This window comes from Aspergillus luchuensis, chromosome 4 (assembly GCF_016861625.1).
Source record: "Aspergillus luchuensis IFO 4308 DNA, chromosome 4, nearly complete sequence".
Taxonomy (NCBI): Eukaryota; Fungi; Ascomycota; class Eurotiomycetes; order Eurotiales; family Aspergillaceae; genus Aspergillus; species Aspergillus luchuensis.
The window spans coordinates 1,204,560-1,221,746 of NC_054852.1; the positions used below are offsets into that span (position 1 = coordinate 1,204,560).

General features: G+C 50.9%; 6 protein-coding genes across 6 annotated transcripts; 4 read left to right on the forward strand and 2 right to left on the reverse strand.

The window, feature by feature from the left end:
- Positions 1-1,149: 1,149 nt before the first annotated feature.
- AKAW2_40443S (putative lysophospholipase) lies at positions 1,150-2,980 on the forward strand (the record flags this gene model as incomplete). The annotated part of the gene is made up of 3 exons (XM_041688772.1): positions 1,150-2,137; positions 2,200-2,564; positions 2,642-2,980. 3 exons carry the CDS (start codon positions 1,150-1,152, stop codon positions 2,978-2,980), a joined length of 1,692 nt encoding a protein of 563 aa, XP_041542523.1.
- A 3,856-nt stretch (positions 2,981-6,836) lies between these two features.
- AKAW2_40444S (NmrA family NAD(P)-binding protein) lies at positions 6,837-7,953 on the forward strand (the record flags this gene model as incomplete). The annotated part of the gene is made up of 2 exons (XM_041688773.1): positions 6,837-7,480; positions 7,539-7,953. The coding sequence occupies 2 exons, from the start codon at positions 6,837-6,839 to the stop codon at positions 7,951-7,953; spliced, it is 1,059 nt and encodes a 352-aa protein (XP_041542524.1).
- Positions 7,954-10,077: 2,124 nt separating this feature from the next.
- Positions 10,078-11,331, forward strand: AKAW2_40445S (histone chaperone napB; the record flags this gene model as incomplete). Its single annotated transcript, XM_041688774.1, has 3 exons — positions 10,078-10,207; positions 10,333-11,172; positions 11,222-11,331. The coding sequence occupies 3 exons, from the start codon at positions 10,078-10,080 to the stop codon at positions 11,329-11,331; spliced, it is 1,080 nt and encodes a 359-aa protein (XP_041542525.1).
- A 186-nt stretch (positions 11,332-11,517) lies between these two features.
- AKAW2_40446A (SNARE domain protein) lies at positions 11,518-12,287 on the reverse strand (the record flags this gene model as incomplete). Its single annotated transcript, XM_041688775.1, has 2 exons — positions 11,518-12,166; positions 12,253-12,287. The coding sequence occupies 2 exons, from the start codon at positions 12,285-12,287 to the stop codon at positions 11,518-11,520; spliced, it is 684 nt and encodes a 227-aa protein (XP_041542526.1).
- Positions 12,288-12,601: 314 nt separating this feature from the next.
- Positions 12,602-13,837, reverse strand: AKAW2_40447A (uncharacterized protein; the record flags this gene model as incomplete). Its single annotated transcript, XM_041688776.1, has 1 exon — positions 12,602-13,837. One exon carries the CDS (start codon positions 13,835-13,837, stop codon positions 12,602-12,604), a length of 1,236 nt encoding a protein of 411 aa, XP_041542527.1.
- A 1,255-nt stretch (positions 13,838-15,092) lies between these two features.
- Positions 15,093-17,012, forward strand: AKAW2_40448S (uncharacterized protein; the record flags this gene model as incomplete). The annotated part of the gene is made up of 1 exon (XM_041688777.1): positions 15,093-17,012. The coding sequence occupies one exon, from the start codon at positions 15,093-15,095 to the stop codon at positions 17,010-17,012; it is 1,920 nt and encodes a 639-aa protein (XP_041542528.1).
- Positions 17,013-17,187: the final 175 nt, after the last annotated feature.

A 17,187-nucleotide genomic window follows, 5' to 3' on the forward strand; every position in this document is an offset into this window, starting at 1 on the left:
TATCTGCCATTCGAAAATTCATCGTTAATATATGTCGGATGGTATCCGCCCGTAGAGTAGCCCTCTAGGTTCTCTACACCGTCTTTAGGCCAGTATACGGCCTCATTGTTCCATTGCGGAGGTGGCATGGCTCTGGTTGAGTAAGCAAGATGCAAGGAATTCAAGGAAGTAAGACTGCGAAAGATCTATTCATTGCTATTCAGCATAGAAAACCTCCGCAAAGGATGCCGCTCATAGAGAGTTCGACTTACGTGAGGGAGCTGTTTACATGCTAGTGATCGTGTCTGGAGGACACGGAACATGATGGGGTTGTTACTTGAAGCTGTACTATCTAGATATTCTGCGAAATGTCGAGCGTATGCTCTAGACCTATGGTTATTAGGAAGATTTCTAGCAAGGGAGAAGCGTGTAAAGTGGTGCTGCGTGCCTACATTCAGTCCACTCCGATCATATACAATGTTTGCCATAATCATAACTGCTTCCCATCAACCCCAGGGGAAATGATCTCCCAGACTCAGATCCAGACAGTTACTCCAACATGAAGTGGAGGCGGTGGTGGTTAAAGTTGACGGAGGAATCCACCGCACCCGAAAAGAGAGTGTGGCCGACGAAGAAAATCCTGCGCTGGGGCGGCTTCTTGGCACCACCAACGCAGTCTCTGTACGTAATGCGGCAGCCGTGAATCGGAGACAATGTGGGTTGGGTGTCTCCAACTCTTAATTCAAGTAGCCTATTATCCCAGGTCTAGTCTAGTCTTATGTAGTTCCATATGAGAGGGGCGAGGATCATGGGACGTCCCCTGTTTTCTCCTGGTTCTTGAAGCTGGTCCATACGTAGTTGTTTTGCCAGGTAAACTGCTAACCTTATCTTTGTGTGCCCAACTCTCAACACCACTTGACCCCATTCTGTCCTGGGCTTCTACCGCAGAGTGGTGAGCTCCACGACCCCAAAAACTCTTTTTGTGGAGGCCGTTTCTTGGATAGATACTTTCTAGCCCTGTTTGTGGCCCTTTCGGCGAATCTGAGCGGCCTGAGATCTGAGGCCCCGCATTCTTGCTTTCGCAGCCAACTTCATCGCTACCTTCTTTTGTTTCTGTTGCGCCTTGTCTACGCCATAGAATTAGAGATATCATCGTCACAGCTCTCCATCATGGCAGCTCTCGATGTCAATGGTCCCTTGCCCGAGCTGGCTGAGCAGCAGCCGGACGATCTCATCCCCGAGTCCCGGGTCCTCATTATCATGACCGGTGGTACGATTTGTATGCGACAGTCCCCATCAGGCTTCATTCCTGCCAGAGGATTCCAGGAGCAATGTCTGGCCCGCGTGCCGACCTTCAACGATGGTTCGCACCCGAGCATGATGGATGTAGTGGTCAACTCAGCCGGAGAGATCAAAGGACATCCCACTCTCCGCACACCACCGACTGCCTATGGGCGACGGGTGCGGTACACTGTCTTCGAGTTCGAAGAGCTCCTCGATAGCAGTTCTATCGATGCGAAAGGTTGGGCTCAGATCGCTCACACTGTTGAACGAAACTACACCCTTTTCGATGGCTTCGTCGTCCTCCACGGAACAGACAGTCTCGCATACACATGCTCGGCGCTCAGCTTCATGTTGCAAAACCTTGGAAAGCCCGTCATCCTGACTGGAGCGCAAGCGCCCATGCTGGAGTTGCAGAATGATGCCACCGATAATCTTCTCGGATCACTGGTTGTGGCTGGCCATTTCATGATCCCCGAAGTGTGTCTGTATTTCAACAACCGACTGTTCCGTGGCAACCGGTCGATCAAGGTCGCAGCCAGTGATTTCGCTGCCTTTGACTCGCCGAACTGCCCCCCGCTGGCGGTGACAACCTCCATGCGGACCAACGTGAACTGGGAGCTGGTCAACCGACCGAAGAGCCTGGAACATTTCCGTATCCAAACCAACCTCGACACCACCCATGTGGCGTGTCTTCGTATCTTCCCTGGTATCAAGCCGGAGATGGTCGACGCCGTGCTGAAGCTCGAAGGGCTCCGTGGTTTAGTGTTGGAGACGTTTGGCGCCGGTAACGCACCCAGCGGTCAAGACAATGCCATGACCAACGTATTGGCCGCCGCTATCAAGCGAGGAATCGTAATCGTGAACGTCACGCAGTGTAAGTGAAGCAAGAGCAACTATTTTTCCGAACCCAGAGTTTCTTCTGACACAGTCAACCAGGCCTGACAGGAAGCGTCAGCCCCGTCTATGCCCCAGGCATGAGTCTCTCGCGCGCGGGAGTCGTCGCCGGACTCGATCTGACCACCGAAGCCGCACTAACCAAGATGTCATATCTCCTCGCTCTTCCGGATTCCACCCCAGAATGGGTCGCGAAGAAAATGTCCGTATCTCTTCGCGGCGAATTGACCGAGGTCTCGCAGCCCGTATTTCGCCATCCGGACGGGGCGCTCCCTGAGCGTGTTCAGTCCCTCACGGTGCTCGGATACGCCATTGCGCAGGGTGATCTTGAGCGCGTGGAGGAGATTGTGGCCCGAGAACACCAATGGTTATTGAATGACGCCGACTACTCGGGCAACACACCTATCGTAAGGCAACCCTTATGCCCCAGTTGTAAACATACAAAAAGAAAGAACAAAAACTGACACCCACGTCACCTCCACAGCACCTCGCAGCAACTTCACCCTCAGTTGAGATTCTCCGATACTTGCTTCTCCAGGGTGGCTCCGTGCACTTGCGAAACCGCAATGGTCGGACGCCGCTGTTCCTGGCGGCCAACGCAGGATTCTCGGAGCACGTGCTGCTGCTACGCAAGTCTGGAGCGCATCTGCACTCTGACGAACGCACGGCGGCGCAGTTGTTGGCCCGGCGCCGACCTGGCGTCTGGGGGTTGGCGGGGATTGGGCCGCGTGAGGTGAGTGAGCGCGAGATGGAGGAACTGGAGGACTCGAGTGATTCTATAGGACGTATGGCGCAGCGAGTGATGGCGGGATCGGCGCCTTGAAGATGGCAATCGTTTTTTTTTTTTACCCTACTCTCTTTTAGAGACAGGGAAAGGGAGCTGTGATGGTTTAGAGCCGTTTTGGTGGATTCTTTTTTAGACGGAAGAGCGTTTTGTTATAATTCTAAAGCTTTCATTCACACGCTGCCTGGTACACCTCACAGTATACTTTGATGATAGAATGAGGGGAATGTCACGTTATGATGACCACCAATATAACTGCCATGAGAAAACAAACTACTATTGAATTACTATTTACTATGTAGACAGCGAGAAAAAGGCAGTCTTTCCCGCGGAGATACCTGACCAACATGCAGGATCCCTGGGCATGCAGGTCGGGGTCATGCATGTCGGATGGATGGAGGGGAAAAGGACGATGGACCATGGCCAACCCCGCTTTGAATTGCGCCATTGCTGAGATGTTTTACTTTCTTATTTTATTTTATTTTTTTTTTTTCCCAGTTGAGATGCGTTATTACTTAGTAGTACTACTAGTATACTAGTAGTAGTCTAGCTTAGTGAGCAGGTACCTAAATAGGTGGCTCCAAGGACCTTCCTCATCGGGATAAAATATCTACATTTATTGGCTGTTAACAACAGCAGCAGTAGTATACTTCGTACAGTAGTGCTACTCCGCTAACAAAAAAAAGTATGACGGAGCAGCTGACCGGGTTGCACATGATCAATTCAAAGGCGGTGGTGGCTTGATGACGATGATGAGCTCCTAACTAATCTTAGGTTCCTATAAGATACTATCCCGCTAAACTTGATGTTTCTTAAATTCTACTAGATTGACCTGGACAAAGTCTGTGCTCTCACCCACGCGGTTGCTGCTCTCTCCTAATTAGTAGTAGTTCCAGGGAAAGATAAGGTGTTGATCAGATGAAGGTTGCTCCCTTGCAGACATGGCCCGGATGTGTTGTCGCACGGTTGTCGTACCGTCTGCTTGTTTGGTATGAAAGCTTTGCTTTCCCCTTGCTGACCTTGTGGGAGGATAAACCTGAGTCAGGAATATAAAAGGAGGAGTCCAAGTGGTACTTCCTCTCATACTACTGAGGACTAAAAACTTCATCCACAGGCCCGTAGAGAACCACTTTCGTCGCAAAAAGAGCCCCAGAAGGAACACCGCTCTCGGGTCTTGGCAGACGCGTGAGAAGCTGCGGCGCACGGATTGGTCGGTAAGAAGGATTTGGACCGATGGGTCTGGAGAGCAACGTGGGCTGCTCGGGCTTTGTCAGTCGGCTGTGACGGCGGCTTCTTCGCTAGTTAATGTGGATTATCACTTGCTCTCCTTCATAACATTAGAAATAGTTCAATGAGGGCGGAAGAAAGAGAAATAGGAAGAAAGAGAATAAAAACGGAGATATAGATACATTAAAGAAATTCAAGAACCGATACTGTAGGTGAGTGGAAAGAAAGGTAGAAGTATAACGTCTTGACTACTGTAGTAGAAGTCTGCCTCAGAATCGGTGGCTGTCCCCCGAAGTCGATCAGTGGGAGGCCGCTATTCCCCCGCCCACACTCTGCTTACCTGTCATTGGCTGGGACTTGCCGGGATCGGACATTCTTTGATAGAATGCACTTTGCTTTTTCTTGCTACCCAAATTCAGCAATAATGAAGAATCTCTCTCTACTACTAGTTTAGCTGGAACCGTTAATGTTGGAAGGTGCATCGCATACCTATACTACCTTCCGATATAGAGGATGTCCCATGGGTTGAAATTGCGCCCTACAATAGACACTATTCTCAGATGGAATCATATTACGACATCCTCGTGATGCCATACTACTAGTTCTTCTATGTATCATGATGATGATGGTGGATTTTGCTGGTTCGTTCAGCTCCCCTTCCAGCCACCCCTGAACTGCATCCGAGTTACGTAAAGGAAAGAAGGTCAATGGTCACTTCAACATCGAGGACATCGTGGGCACTTCTAGCAACATCCAACAAGGTCCCGTCTTCCTGTCAGGGCTGCTGCTCTAGTTGCCTCATCTGCCGAGCTGGCCTGTCATCCCCGGCTTTGGAACGAATGGTGCAAGACCAACCACGCAATGGAAAGATGGCAGAGAAACTCAGTGAAGCGCACCCTCAGGAACAGAGGACCGAGTACCTTGGAATCGCGCCAGCCATCCAGAGTTTGCAATTCCGCCTGACACCGTTTCAATCAAATGGCCATCCATTCTATGACTGTTTCGCATTACTCGATATAAACCCCCTCGGAAAGCACATCGGAAGGCTTTCCCCATCACATCATGGGACCGGGGCAGCTTTTCTGGCCAGGATTTTCCCAGCGGACGGGGACTTGTGGGAGGAGTCAAGAAATTCACTCATGGGTACCATCCTCCCATATTAGATGCAACCCCAGACGATCCCAATCCAGACCAGCCGATAGTCGTCGTGGGCTCATCGGGTCCCCGTTGCCGCAGCACACAGACCGCAGTTACTTCCCTTTCTTTCTTTCTCTACAACGTCGCTTCCAGGCCCCCCTAGATACGTGGGCATCGAACACACCGACTTGTCCTAGAAAGGGGGAGAAGGTTTCTATTTCTGTTCATAGACCAGCTTGTCCCTTTTATAAGGCCATACCTCCTACGTAGTCACTGCATCTTCCCTTTGACACCTTCGTTAATTGTATTTCATCACCATTCTCTCTCTCCCCCAATCTGATAAAGCTTGTGCAGTCTCCCCTGACCAACAGGGCTGATTAGGGTCATTGTGGGTGCGAATCTCGGAACCAAGCACTAGACCTGATCCACGGCTCTTTTTTTTTGTTGAATTTTTATTATTTATTTTTCCCGCCAATTTCGCCATATTCCGATTAAACTGCAGCGAAATTAATTAACAGATTATTACTGATCTTTGCTTTTGCTGTGTTATTGTTATTTTTATTATTTTATGTTTGGTGCATTCGGACTGAAAAAACTTCAGTTTGTGTGAGGTCATTTCCTTGCCTGGTGCGCCAGACCGGCTCTGGGGGGTGTCCACTTGTTCGGCCTCGTTGGAGCATTCGGTGATTCTTATTATTCATATTATCCTCTCGACGAGGGAGATCCGTGCCTGCAACGGAGGAGGCGCTGCTTTGCATTAACTAACAAAAACCTGGCTTTTGGCGAGCAGCCCGGCTGTGTCGGTCTGAAGTTGGAGCACCTAATATCTCATCATCCGCCGTTGTCTCCAACATCATCGATCTTTTTTTTTTCGGTGGTGGGATTCACTTTTTTTTTTCTTGTACAAGTAGTACTAGTGTCCCGCGCTTTCTTTTGAACCACAGCAACAGCAGCAACAAACAACAGCTGCCTGACCGGTCATCATCTTGCACCATTGAAATCTTCGATTGCGGCATTGTCAAATCAACTGTCTCCCCAGGCAATCTTATCCCACTGAGCTATATAACTCTCCGGCCCTCGTGCGCGCCTCCGCCAACTGCTCCGTCTACTACCCCACTGTTCCATTCGTCAAGGTACCACCACTAGCAGTTTAGGACAGCAACTGGTATTCGTACTACTACGCAAGAAATTCTCTCGACATCTGCAACACACGATCACACCTGCTGCCTCTTCCACCTCCACAAAATCACTAGTTGGCAATAAATCGGTCTCGCATTGACTCAATTTCCCATTCTGGGAGGCCACCTGACCCGACTCCAGATCTGCTCGAACTGCCCGACTTAGACGTACTTCGTGTTCGTCCGCTGGTCACTTTTCCTCCCCTGCTTTACTTTTACCCCGCATACTTTTTCCTTCACCTTTTTTTACTTTTTAAATCTACCTCCCCCTCTACTATATTCTCCTCCTCCTACCGCGGAGAATTATCTCTTGCACCCGCATTCACACTACATCCCCCCTCCCACTATAACTCATGACACAACAAAGAAAGACCATTGCCGTGGTGAACGCTACGGGTCGCCAGGCGGCGTCTCTGATCCGTGTCGCTTCGGCAGTGGGCCACCATGTTCGCGCTCAGATCCATTCGCTCAAGGGCCTCATCGCGGAGGAATTACAAACCCTGCCCAATGTCACTCTCTTCCAGGGTCCCCTTCTAGGCAACACAGAGCTGATGGACTCCCTGTTCCAAGGGGCCAATCTTGCGTTCATCAACACGACCTCCCAGTCTGGCGACGAAGTCGCGATCGGACGCGCCTTGGCCGATGCCGCCAAGCGAGCAGGAACCATTCAACACTACGTCTACAGCAGTATGCCCGACCACTCTGTGCATGGACCATGGCCTCCGGTGCCCCTTTGGGCTCCCAAGTTCACCGTGGAGAATTACATTCGTCAACTCGGTCTGCCCTCGACTTTCGTCTACGCCGGAATCTACAACAACAACTTTACGAGTCTACCATACCCCCTCTTCCAGATGGAGCTGATGCAGGACGGAAGCTTCGAGTGGCACGCACCTTTCGACCCGGATATTCCTCTCCCCTGGCTGGATGCTGAGCATGATGTGGGACCGGCGCTGCTGCAGATCTTCAAGGATGGGCCCAAGAAGTGGAATGGTCATCGGTAGGTTTCCGGTCATTCATCGGAGGGTGACATATAGCTGATCGCTGATTTACCGCAGGATCGCCCTCACATTCGAGACGCTCTCCCCGAACCAGGTCTGTGCGGCATTTTCGCGCGCTCTCGGTCGCCCATGCCGCTACGTTCGCGTGCCCAAGGTCGAAGTCAAGGTCAACATCCCGCCCGGCTATCGGGAACAATTGGAAGCCATTGAGGTGGTGTTTGGACAGTGCGATGCACCCTACTTCCCGCAGCCCGAATTCTCCCGCCCTGCGGCCGGGTCACCGAAGGGCCTGGGCCCAGCCAATGGCAAAGGTGCGGGTGCGGGAATGATGCAGGGTCCCGGAGGGGTCATATCATTGCGTGTTACGGATGAGGCCCGGCACCTGTGGCAGGGCTGGCGAGACATGGAGGAATACGCGCGTGAGGTCTTCCCCGTGGAAGAGGAAGCGAACGGGCTGGACTGGATGTTGTGATGGCGCGATCTGACGTGCTGTGTTGCACTTCGGTGAGCGATGGGGAGGGCAGCCGCAAGGTCGATTCAGCGATGGGCGCGATTGGCTCGATAAAGAGGTTACATCGATTGTCTGAGCGCAAGCCGAAACCGGCCGGTTGTCCTGTCCCTCACTCCCACCGCTGCGTTCAGTGCTCTCTGGTTTTCCTTTCAATTTCTTTTCTTTTCTGAGTTTTTTTCATTTCATGCATTACTGGCGAACTGGCCTGGGTCTTATCTTTGGGAGACGGAAAAATTATACCATAATGGGAAAGACGAAGACGCAGGAGTGGTTGTCATGATGGGGCCCATTTCATCTCATCTCATCTCACCGCGGAAAAAAGTTTCTATATTAATGGGTTGCTGGTTGAAACGCACGTTACGAATTTTGCAGGCATGATGATGGACATGTCGGATTGGAGGCCAATCCGCCAAAAGTTTATTTTGACTATTTGTTACGCCTTCTGTTTCTGTTTCTTTTTCTCATTTTTTATTTTTTCTTTCACTTCTTCACTATGCATTTCAAGTGATCTGCATTTATGTGTTTGCCGATTATTCCCCTCGGGTGTGATGATCGCACCGGCGGCTGTTTGTTTGTTTGTTTGAGTATCCTGATGAAGGGATGTGATTTATTGATTGATTGATTGACTGGCTGGATTGATACTCAAGACCCATGGTGACTTGGGTAGATAGCAAAGCTAATATTTGGAATGGACTAAGCTCATTCTCAGTCCGCCAGACATGCTACTTGTTGTTTTCATTGCGGTCACTAACCCCCTTACTTGACTGATGCAATTTGAATTGCCAGCAAAAATCACAGCTTCGATCGATCTCGAAATTCCCATCCATGGAGTATAAATCACAACAAGCAGCAGCACCATCAAACCCGCCTTGAATTAAACTACATACTAAACTATACCCCGAACGAAGCTAACCCGCACCCCCAGCCCTGTTTTTCGCCACCGATAAGCAGATCTCCCGGAAAAAGCAACGAGTCTTGCTGGGCTTAAAGTTGCTGGGGAAAACCCGCCCGAAGCGATCCCTGTCGTGGCGTGGGTTAGTCAGACTATAGTTTGATAAAGAGGTGGGCTGGAACATTCTCTTCTTGTGGAGATAGGTAGGTAGGTAGGTAAGTGTGTGGGTTGATGATAACGTTATTGACTTGCTACCACTACAGTGGGTAGATTTAATAATGTATGGTGTAAGATAAGTTATCGCAGAATATGGGGTGAGTAGTAGTGTAAGCATCTGACTTGGTTAAACAGAAGAGTAGTATAATGTCTTACATTGTTTGCGACTATTGATATGATGGTCACTTTGTCAGTCAGTCTTTCCCTATCGTTGGCGGGGGAGGGGAGTACTGCTCCATGACTCCGTAGGGGAAACGCACTCAGCATTCGGAGACCTCCGTGCTACCTACTTATCATCATCTATTACTCGAATTAAATGACATGCTGCCTGCCTGCAACTTCACGACTTACTTTACGGACCATCCCACCATCCTTCCAATCCTTCTTTCCCACTGGATACTAGCTAATAAGCCTTCCTTCCATGGCACTTACTTAACCAACTGATTAGTAGAATAACTAGTCAGTTATTCTCCGGAATCATTCAATAACCCCTTACTAATCCACTAACTACAAAGCAGCTACTAACCCAATTCAGTTAAATTAACAGCTAGCCCTGAGGTTCCCTTCCCGTGCAACCTACCAAAACCAGCCTAGCCGGCTAGCAAAGCATAAGCACCAGCACAGCATAGCATAGTTACTAATCTCCTCTCCCCTGAACTAACTAATTACGGAGGAGAGAGCTAAGTAAATTAACCAACTACGTAGGTAGGCAACTTCCGCCCGTCTCAGCCGCGCCCGCGCCCGCGCGCTGACTGACCATAGTTACTACTTACCTTAGTACTACTACGCGCAGTAACCAACCAACCAGTAAACTTTTTTGAAACGATCAGAATTTTTTTTTCTTCCTACCTATATATAACATATACCCACTTACTTCCCATTTACTTTTGGGATACACAAAAAACTATTCATTGAATCGTCTCTCTTTTCTGTTTTTGGATCAAATTCACTTGGAGAAAAAATTACAGCTCATCATCATGTCTGCTGAGGAACAACAAGCTAACACGTCGCTGTTGGAGCGCATTCAGCGCCCCGAGGTGAGCAAGGAGACGGCGAAGAAGATTTCTTTGATTGAGGAGCAGTTTGCTAGGGCGGAGGTGGAGCAGTGTATGTTCTTTTATTCTTTTCTATTTCTTTTATCTTTTGGTTTTTTTAACTTTGGGGTTTGTTTGTTGGATTGGTTGTTATTGTTTATTTGGCGATAGGATCTAATCTAACTAATGGGTATATAGTGCGCCAGTCTACTCTCCTGCTTCGTCCTCTGTTCGAAAAGCGCAGCCAGGTCATCGCCGAGCCGGATTTGCGCGACACCTTCTGGACTCGTGTCATGCTCAATGCGCCCGCCGAGGTCGAGGAATACATCACCATGACCGATGCCACGATTCTCGCTTCGACTCTTAAGAACCTGACCGTGGAGCGTTTCGAAATCGATGAGAAGGGCCAGGGCGAGCCCCGCAGCTTCCGCTTGACCTTTGAGTTCCGTACCGGCGATGAGAACCCTTACTTTGAGAACGAGAAGCTCGTCAAGACCTTCTACTGGCGCAAGCAGGTCATCACTACCCCCAAGGGTCACAAGCGCACTTGGGACGGTCTGGTCTCTGAGCCTGTCCGCATCAACTGGAAGAAGGACCAGGATCCTACCAAGGGTCTGCTGGACGCTGCTTGCGACCTTGCTGAGGCGGAGAAGAAGGGCGGAGACCGCAAGAAGCTGCCTGAGTTCACCAAGGTCCTTGAGAAGAAGGATGAGATTGAGGCTGCTGAGGACCAGGAGATGGGTGATGATGAGGATGAGCTCCCTGAGGATGGCCCCGGTGGTATGAGCTTCTTCGCTTTCTTCGGCTACCGTGGCAGCGATGTCACTGCTGAGCAGTCTGAGACCGCGACCAAGGAGGACAACGAGAAATTTGAGAAGCTTCTCAAGGGCGAGCCTGTTGAGGGCGAGAATGAGGAGGATGATGACGAGGATGACGACATTGAGGATGAGTTCGATGACATTGAGGTCTTCCCTGGTGGTGAGGAGCTCGCTATTGCGATCGCTGAGGACCTCTGGCCCAACGCTCTGAAGTACTATGGTGAGTGCTTTCCATATCCCGCAAGAAATCCAAGCTGACCTCCTTCCAGTCACGGATCAGGCCATCGAGGAGGTCGACTTTGACGACAGCGAGCTTGATATCTCAGGAGACGAGGAGGAGGACGAGAACGACCGTCCCCGCAAGAAGACCAAGGTCTAAAGATATCACCGTGTCTTGTCTTGAATAACGCAGTTGTAACCATATGTTTCCATGTCTTAAAGAACAATGAGCAGGATGAGGAGGAGGACCAAAACGAATATGAGGACGGCAATGCAAAAGGATGACATTGTATCTAATTGATAATCAGCCAACGTTTTTCTTCCGAAAAGGCACAATGTAAAAATGTCAAAAGTGTAACCACTTACCCTCATTCTTCCGTATGATGTATTTCAGCCTTGACATGCCATTCTGCAACTTGCCGCCCACCCGGTCGGCCAACGTATCCACTTCATCTATCATGACCCCCTGTTCCTCCAACTCTCTCCCCATATCATCAGCCTGCTGTCGCAGGTTCCCCACCGTGCGAAACACCCCATCCAACTGCTCATCTTGTTCGTGCATCAACTCCATCTGTCGTTGCTGCTCCATCGCAGCATAGTAATCATCTCCCTGATCCTCCGCCGACGGCGACAAGACATTATCAAAGTCAGCCGGGTTCGGCAGCGCACCAGTCGTGCCCTTCCCACCACTCGAAGCTGTAACTGTCCTCTGCAACTCCTCCCTCATCTTTTCGACCTCGGCACCGACATCATTAACGAGAATTCGTCGGCGCTGGACTTCTTCCAGTTCTAGACCGAATCGATATGGATCTTGCTCGATTGCACGCACACTCTCGACTAGATCGTCGAGGTCCGCGGTTAGATCGGTGAGGGTTGTCTCGAGCTCGGAGCGCGCTTGTTGGAGCTCTGGGTTATTGGGCGATTTGGCAAGGGAACGAATGCGGAGATAGGAGGAGAAGAGAGGTCGTGTGGATTGGAGGGTTGAGAGGACGTCGCTGTTGGCATTGGATTGGTGCTACGTCAGCTACCTGGCTTGATGGGTTGTAGATTGGATGGATCAATAAGGGGGAGAGAAACTTACGCTTGGACTTGGAGGAAGGGGTCTGTGTGGTCCATGGTTGTTGGGTAGTTGGGTATATGCTAGGGGAAGATCATGAGATAGTTACAATGGGTCAAACAACGCTTCCAGAGATGCTTTGGTGGTTGGGAATAGCGACGATAGTGATGTTGATTGGGTTGAGAGGATCCGGAGCCGATTACTACGGAGGCCCGGGGTTGCGGGCGGTGAAGAAGGCGGCGTGGAGCCATATCGAAGATCTATCTAGACTGTCTAGATGGGTCTCTTGTTTTACTCTGTAGTAAATAATGATGACATTCTTGTTTCTTCCAAGTTCATCCAGATAAGAGTAATATGACAGAATGATCCCAGCTCATCCAATAACTGTGGTGAAAACGCCCATGGTAAAAGCACGATGGAGACCGACGTGTCGCTGACTCCACATCTCCCTCAGGTATCGCTCTGCAGCACGATTAAACTCTCTTCCTCGGGCATCAATGAGTGCAGGCTTGACGCTCCAACTTCTGACTCGTCGCTTGCAGTCACAATCCTGGCAGCCTAGGTCGGGCACATTCTTCCAGGCTTTCCAGTAGTTGTCGAGCGGGTCTGAGAAATGGCACTTCCTAACACCGCAATCAGTAGCTTTCACATCAAGATCGCAGCAGTCGTTCTGAGGACTCAAGAACAGCTTCGCCAGTGACCGTGGCGGTTGTTTCAGGAGAAACCAGGATATGACGCTATATTCGTTCTTGGCGTCGCGATGCCAGTCCTTGGGGCCGTGGCGGAGAAGCATGCGCTCCATTAGCTCGCGCAACATTCGCAGAGACGCGTGAAAATCGATCTCGGTCTGTTCGTCAAGCCATCCTCGGAACTCTAGTCGCCTGCGGCCAATATCGGCCTCCACATATCCCCACTTTAGGACCGTATAGACGTGGTTGGTGTACTCTTCAAATGACATCAACTGTTTCCTGTGCTGGGGAAGCTCATCATACTCGTCCAACATCTTGCCGAGCACGAAGAGACGTCCACTGACAACAGGGGCCAGTGGCTTCCTGCTGGGCTTCAGCCTTTCGGTGTCACGCGCAATGTCGGCCATGTGAAAGAGAACGTGTAACCCTCGTTCTAACCGGTTGGCAAGGCGTAACTCCGCTTCAAAGTTCATCTCTGGATTCCCGTCATCGCAGAAAGGTCCCCACACTGACGGTACAATATGTCGCGATAAGTCCTTGGCGATGTTGTGACGCTGGAAGAACCTTACGAGGGAGTGCACAGTTAGTGGACTCTGCTCTCCCGTCCACGGGTTAAGGGTAAGAATGGGATCGAATTCCATTGCATGGAAGCGCATGAACCAGCCACAGATATGCGGCTCCAGTATCTTGATGGTCTCGTATGTGGCGCGGTTCAACCGGCAGAGCGTCAAGATGGTGTTCACCTCGCCATTGATGATGATCTGAAAGAGCACATCGGCGACGAAGCCGAATGGAAGGGCTTCCCGCCTCGGAGATGAGGTCAACATCTGCTTGAGGAGGCGGATCAGTATAGGACGTCTCTTGCGCATTTGTGGAGGAGGAGGAGCTTGGCTGTGTATCGTCTTGTTCCGGAAGATCATCCCGACTTACCGTTGGGGCGGCACTTGGAATGTACCCTTTTGAGTGGTACAGGATCTAGAGGGCCCGGCGTGACATCGCCTTCTTTAATAACGGGGCCCGAGGGATTCGCTGTTTCTTTTTCTTGGCAGTAAGGGGAAATATTGCCGTTTGGCTGATATCAAGCGTAGACGGTGTGACGCGTTGGCAGATTATCAGTTGGGCGCTTGGCTGCAGTGGTGCATACCGGAGGGCTGAGTACGCAGGATGCAGAATGCAGCAACCGAATGACAGTAAGCTGACTGGTCACCTTTCTTATATAATACGTGGTACCATTTCTGGGGTGGACTGGGCTTGAAAGATGATGACAAGTCTTGACCACGTTTCAGGGTATCAGGCGATTTAGAGACTACGGGTGGAAGGGGATTGGAGGAGACAGACAGAGAGGCAGAAAGAGAGAGAGAGTAGAGACAGAGAAATGGGGTTGCCAGCACCAGCCCGACTTTGCTGTTTGCCTTGACACAAATACTGGATTCTCAAAAGGGTCCAAAGTCACACGTAGCACGATGAACAGGACGAACTAGTGTCTTTGCTGAGTGTCGCAGGAGACACATGGAGGGTCGATGTATGGTCAAGCATGCGATCAGCGGCTTTCCAGGACTCACTAGCCCTGATAGTTTCAATAGTGCCCTTTTGAGTGGTCGTCAGGGGTTCAACAGGGAGGGAGGACAGGAAGACACGCTAACGAGATAGTATTGCTGTCAGAATTGCAGGGACCAATAGATAGGTGAGAAAGAAGAGAAAGGAGATAGAGGAGGGTCAGGAAGTTCAATAAACGTTGGTGGTGATGATTGATGAGTCGAGTTTGGATCCATCCGCTCTTTCTGCCCTCCTTCTCCATCTCCGCATCTCCCGACCCGGAGACTCCGTCCACCTTTAATGATGGAATAATGTTTGTTGACTGGCTGCTTTCATCGGTGGGTCCGACCACGGCTAAACCACATCCGCCTTTGCTCTATCGATCGCCCCTCGAAAAATTTCGGGGTCGTGTATATCGATAGCAAATCACCCCACCATCTCTCTCTCTCCGTCTCTCTTTCCTCCCCATTACTTTTCCTTGTTTGTTCTGTCTGTCTTTCCATCCCCTCCTTCCCGCATTGTCCTTTTCGCCCATTGGACTCTCCGTCAGACATCTTCACAATCCCTGAATCCGGTTCGGATGTCATCCTGCATATCCATCCCAGTCTAGCCCGATTTCGCTGCAATCGCACCTGACGCATGATTCCGTCGCAACCCCTCCCACTCGCCGAAGAGTGGACGGATCCGGATGCCTACGTCGAGGCCCTCCTATCCTTCGCCAATTCTTCCGCCATCTTCAGGCATCTTTGCGGCGGTGTACACATCCTCGATTTCCTGACCCGAGAACCTGACCTGTATACCTCGCTATTGCCGGAACACTGGAGGACCTTTTTCGACCAGCATGATATTCAAGACATTCTGGACTTGCTTCTGCGGGATGACATCCGACCTCTGTTAGACCAGAGTCGGGAGGCTGCTGCGCGTGGCGGCGAGTCAACTGCACAGTGGCGCGGGGCGCCTCTGCCTCCCTTGGACCTATTGGAGTATATCCATCAGATCCGTCGACTGAGTCTGGGGCGGGATTTCACCCCCGCGCAGCCCGGAACGCCGACGATCCCGAGGAAGATCGCGGTTGGCATGAATGTCAAGAAGTATCACGAGGTCGCGCACTTTTCGAAATACGTCGATTCCCTCTGTGCTACGGTGGATGAACAACGGGGCGATCCGATCACACACATTGTCGATTTCGGTTCGGGCCAGAGCTACCTCGGACGGACGCTTGCGTGTGCTCCCTACAACAGACACATCGTTGCCATTGAGCGGAAGCATCAATTCATCAGCGGCGCGAAGGGGATGGATATCCATGCGAAGCTGCAGGAGAAGAAACGCGTCAACATGTACAATAAGAAACTGGTCAACTGCAAGACTTGTGCAGAACCGGATGCGCCTGCAGAGACCGATGCCGATCGTCAAGAGTCCGCCAATGTGAAGGCGGATGCTACAGAGGGCCCAAGCGATGCGGCAGGTGGTGAAGAGGATATGGCCATGATCAACGTCTTCCGTGATATCAGTCTCGCACCTGGCGAGATTGGGTTCGCTCCTTACCGCAATGTCCCGAAAACTGCCACCGAAGAGGAAGTCGATCCGGAGAAACCTCGAGGTAAAATGGACTACATCGAGCATGAGATCAAGGACGGTTACCTCGAGCCCATTATTAAAGACGTCATCGAGACTGAGCCTGTCGAAGGGGAGACTGAAGCTCAAGGCGGATCAAAGGATGCTAATGTCATGGTCATCTCTTTACATTCTTGTGGCAACCTTCTCCATCACGGAGTACGGTCTCTGACCCTGAATCCCTCCGTTAAAGCCATTGCTATGATCGGATGTTGCTACAATCTGGTCACTGAGAGACTGGGTCCTGCTACCTACAAGCTTCCCATTCTCCGGTCGATGCATCCCCGTCTGACCAAGGATGCCGTTGCATACGACCCTCATGGCTTCCCGATGTCGAAACGCTTCGAGGTTTACGAACATGAGAGTGGAACGGGCATGAAGCTCAACATCACCGCTCGCTCAATGTCCTTACAGGCCCCGTACAACTGGAGCAAGAAAGACAGCGAAGACTTCTTCACCCGCCACTTCTATCGGAGTCTGCTTCAACGCATGCTTGTGGATCGCAAGGTGGTTGCGAAGCCCAAGAACCCAGACAATTCAGACAATCTGTATGATGAATCCACCGAACCTGAAGATGCCGGGAACCCTCTGGTTGTAGGCTCCCTGCGGAAATCGGCTTTTGTCTCCTTCTCCGCGTATGCCAATGCTGCGGTGACGAAGCTGGGTCGCGACCCAAACTTCGGCGATAAGGTCAAGGCCGGCATGGCAGATCTGACCGAGGAAGATTTCGATCGCTATGTGAAGGATTACTGGTATGCGAAAAAGAACCTGAGCGTGGTCTGGAGCTTGATGGCTTTCAGTGCTGCTCTGGTTGAGGCCATCATTGTCGTTGACAGATGGCAGTTCCTGCGGGAACACGACTCCGTGAAGGAGTGCTGGGTTGAGCCAGTGTTTGAGTACAAGGAGAGTCCGAGAAACTTGGCTGTCATTGGAATTAAGAAGTAAGCCAAGTTTGCCTCTGGTCCTCGAATGTTGCCTACGCTTCCGGAACTCCCTGATCTACAGATTAGCTGTGGCTGTCTAGTCTGCGGGTCTCCGGGTGGTGATTGAAGTTATCCGAACGATAAACACCTACCCGATACGGATCTACTAGTTATACCCTACCTGGAGGAGAGGAAAA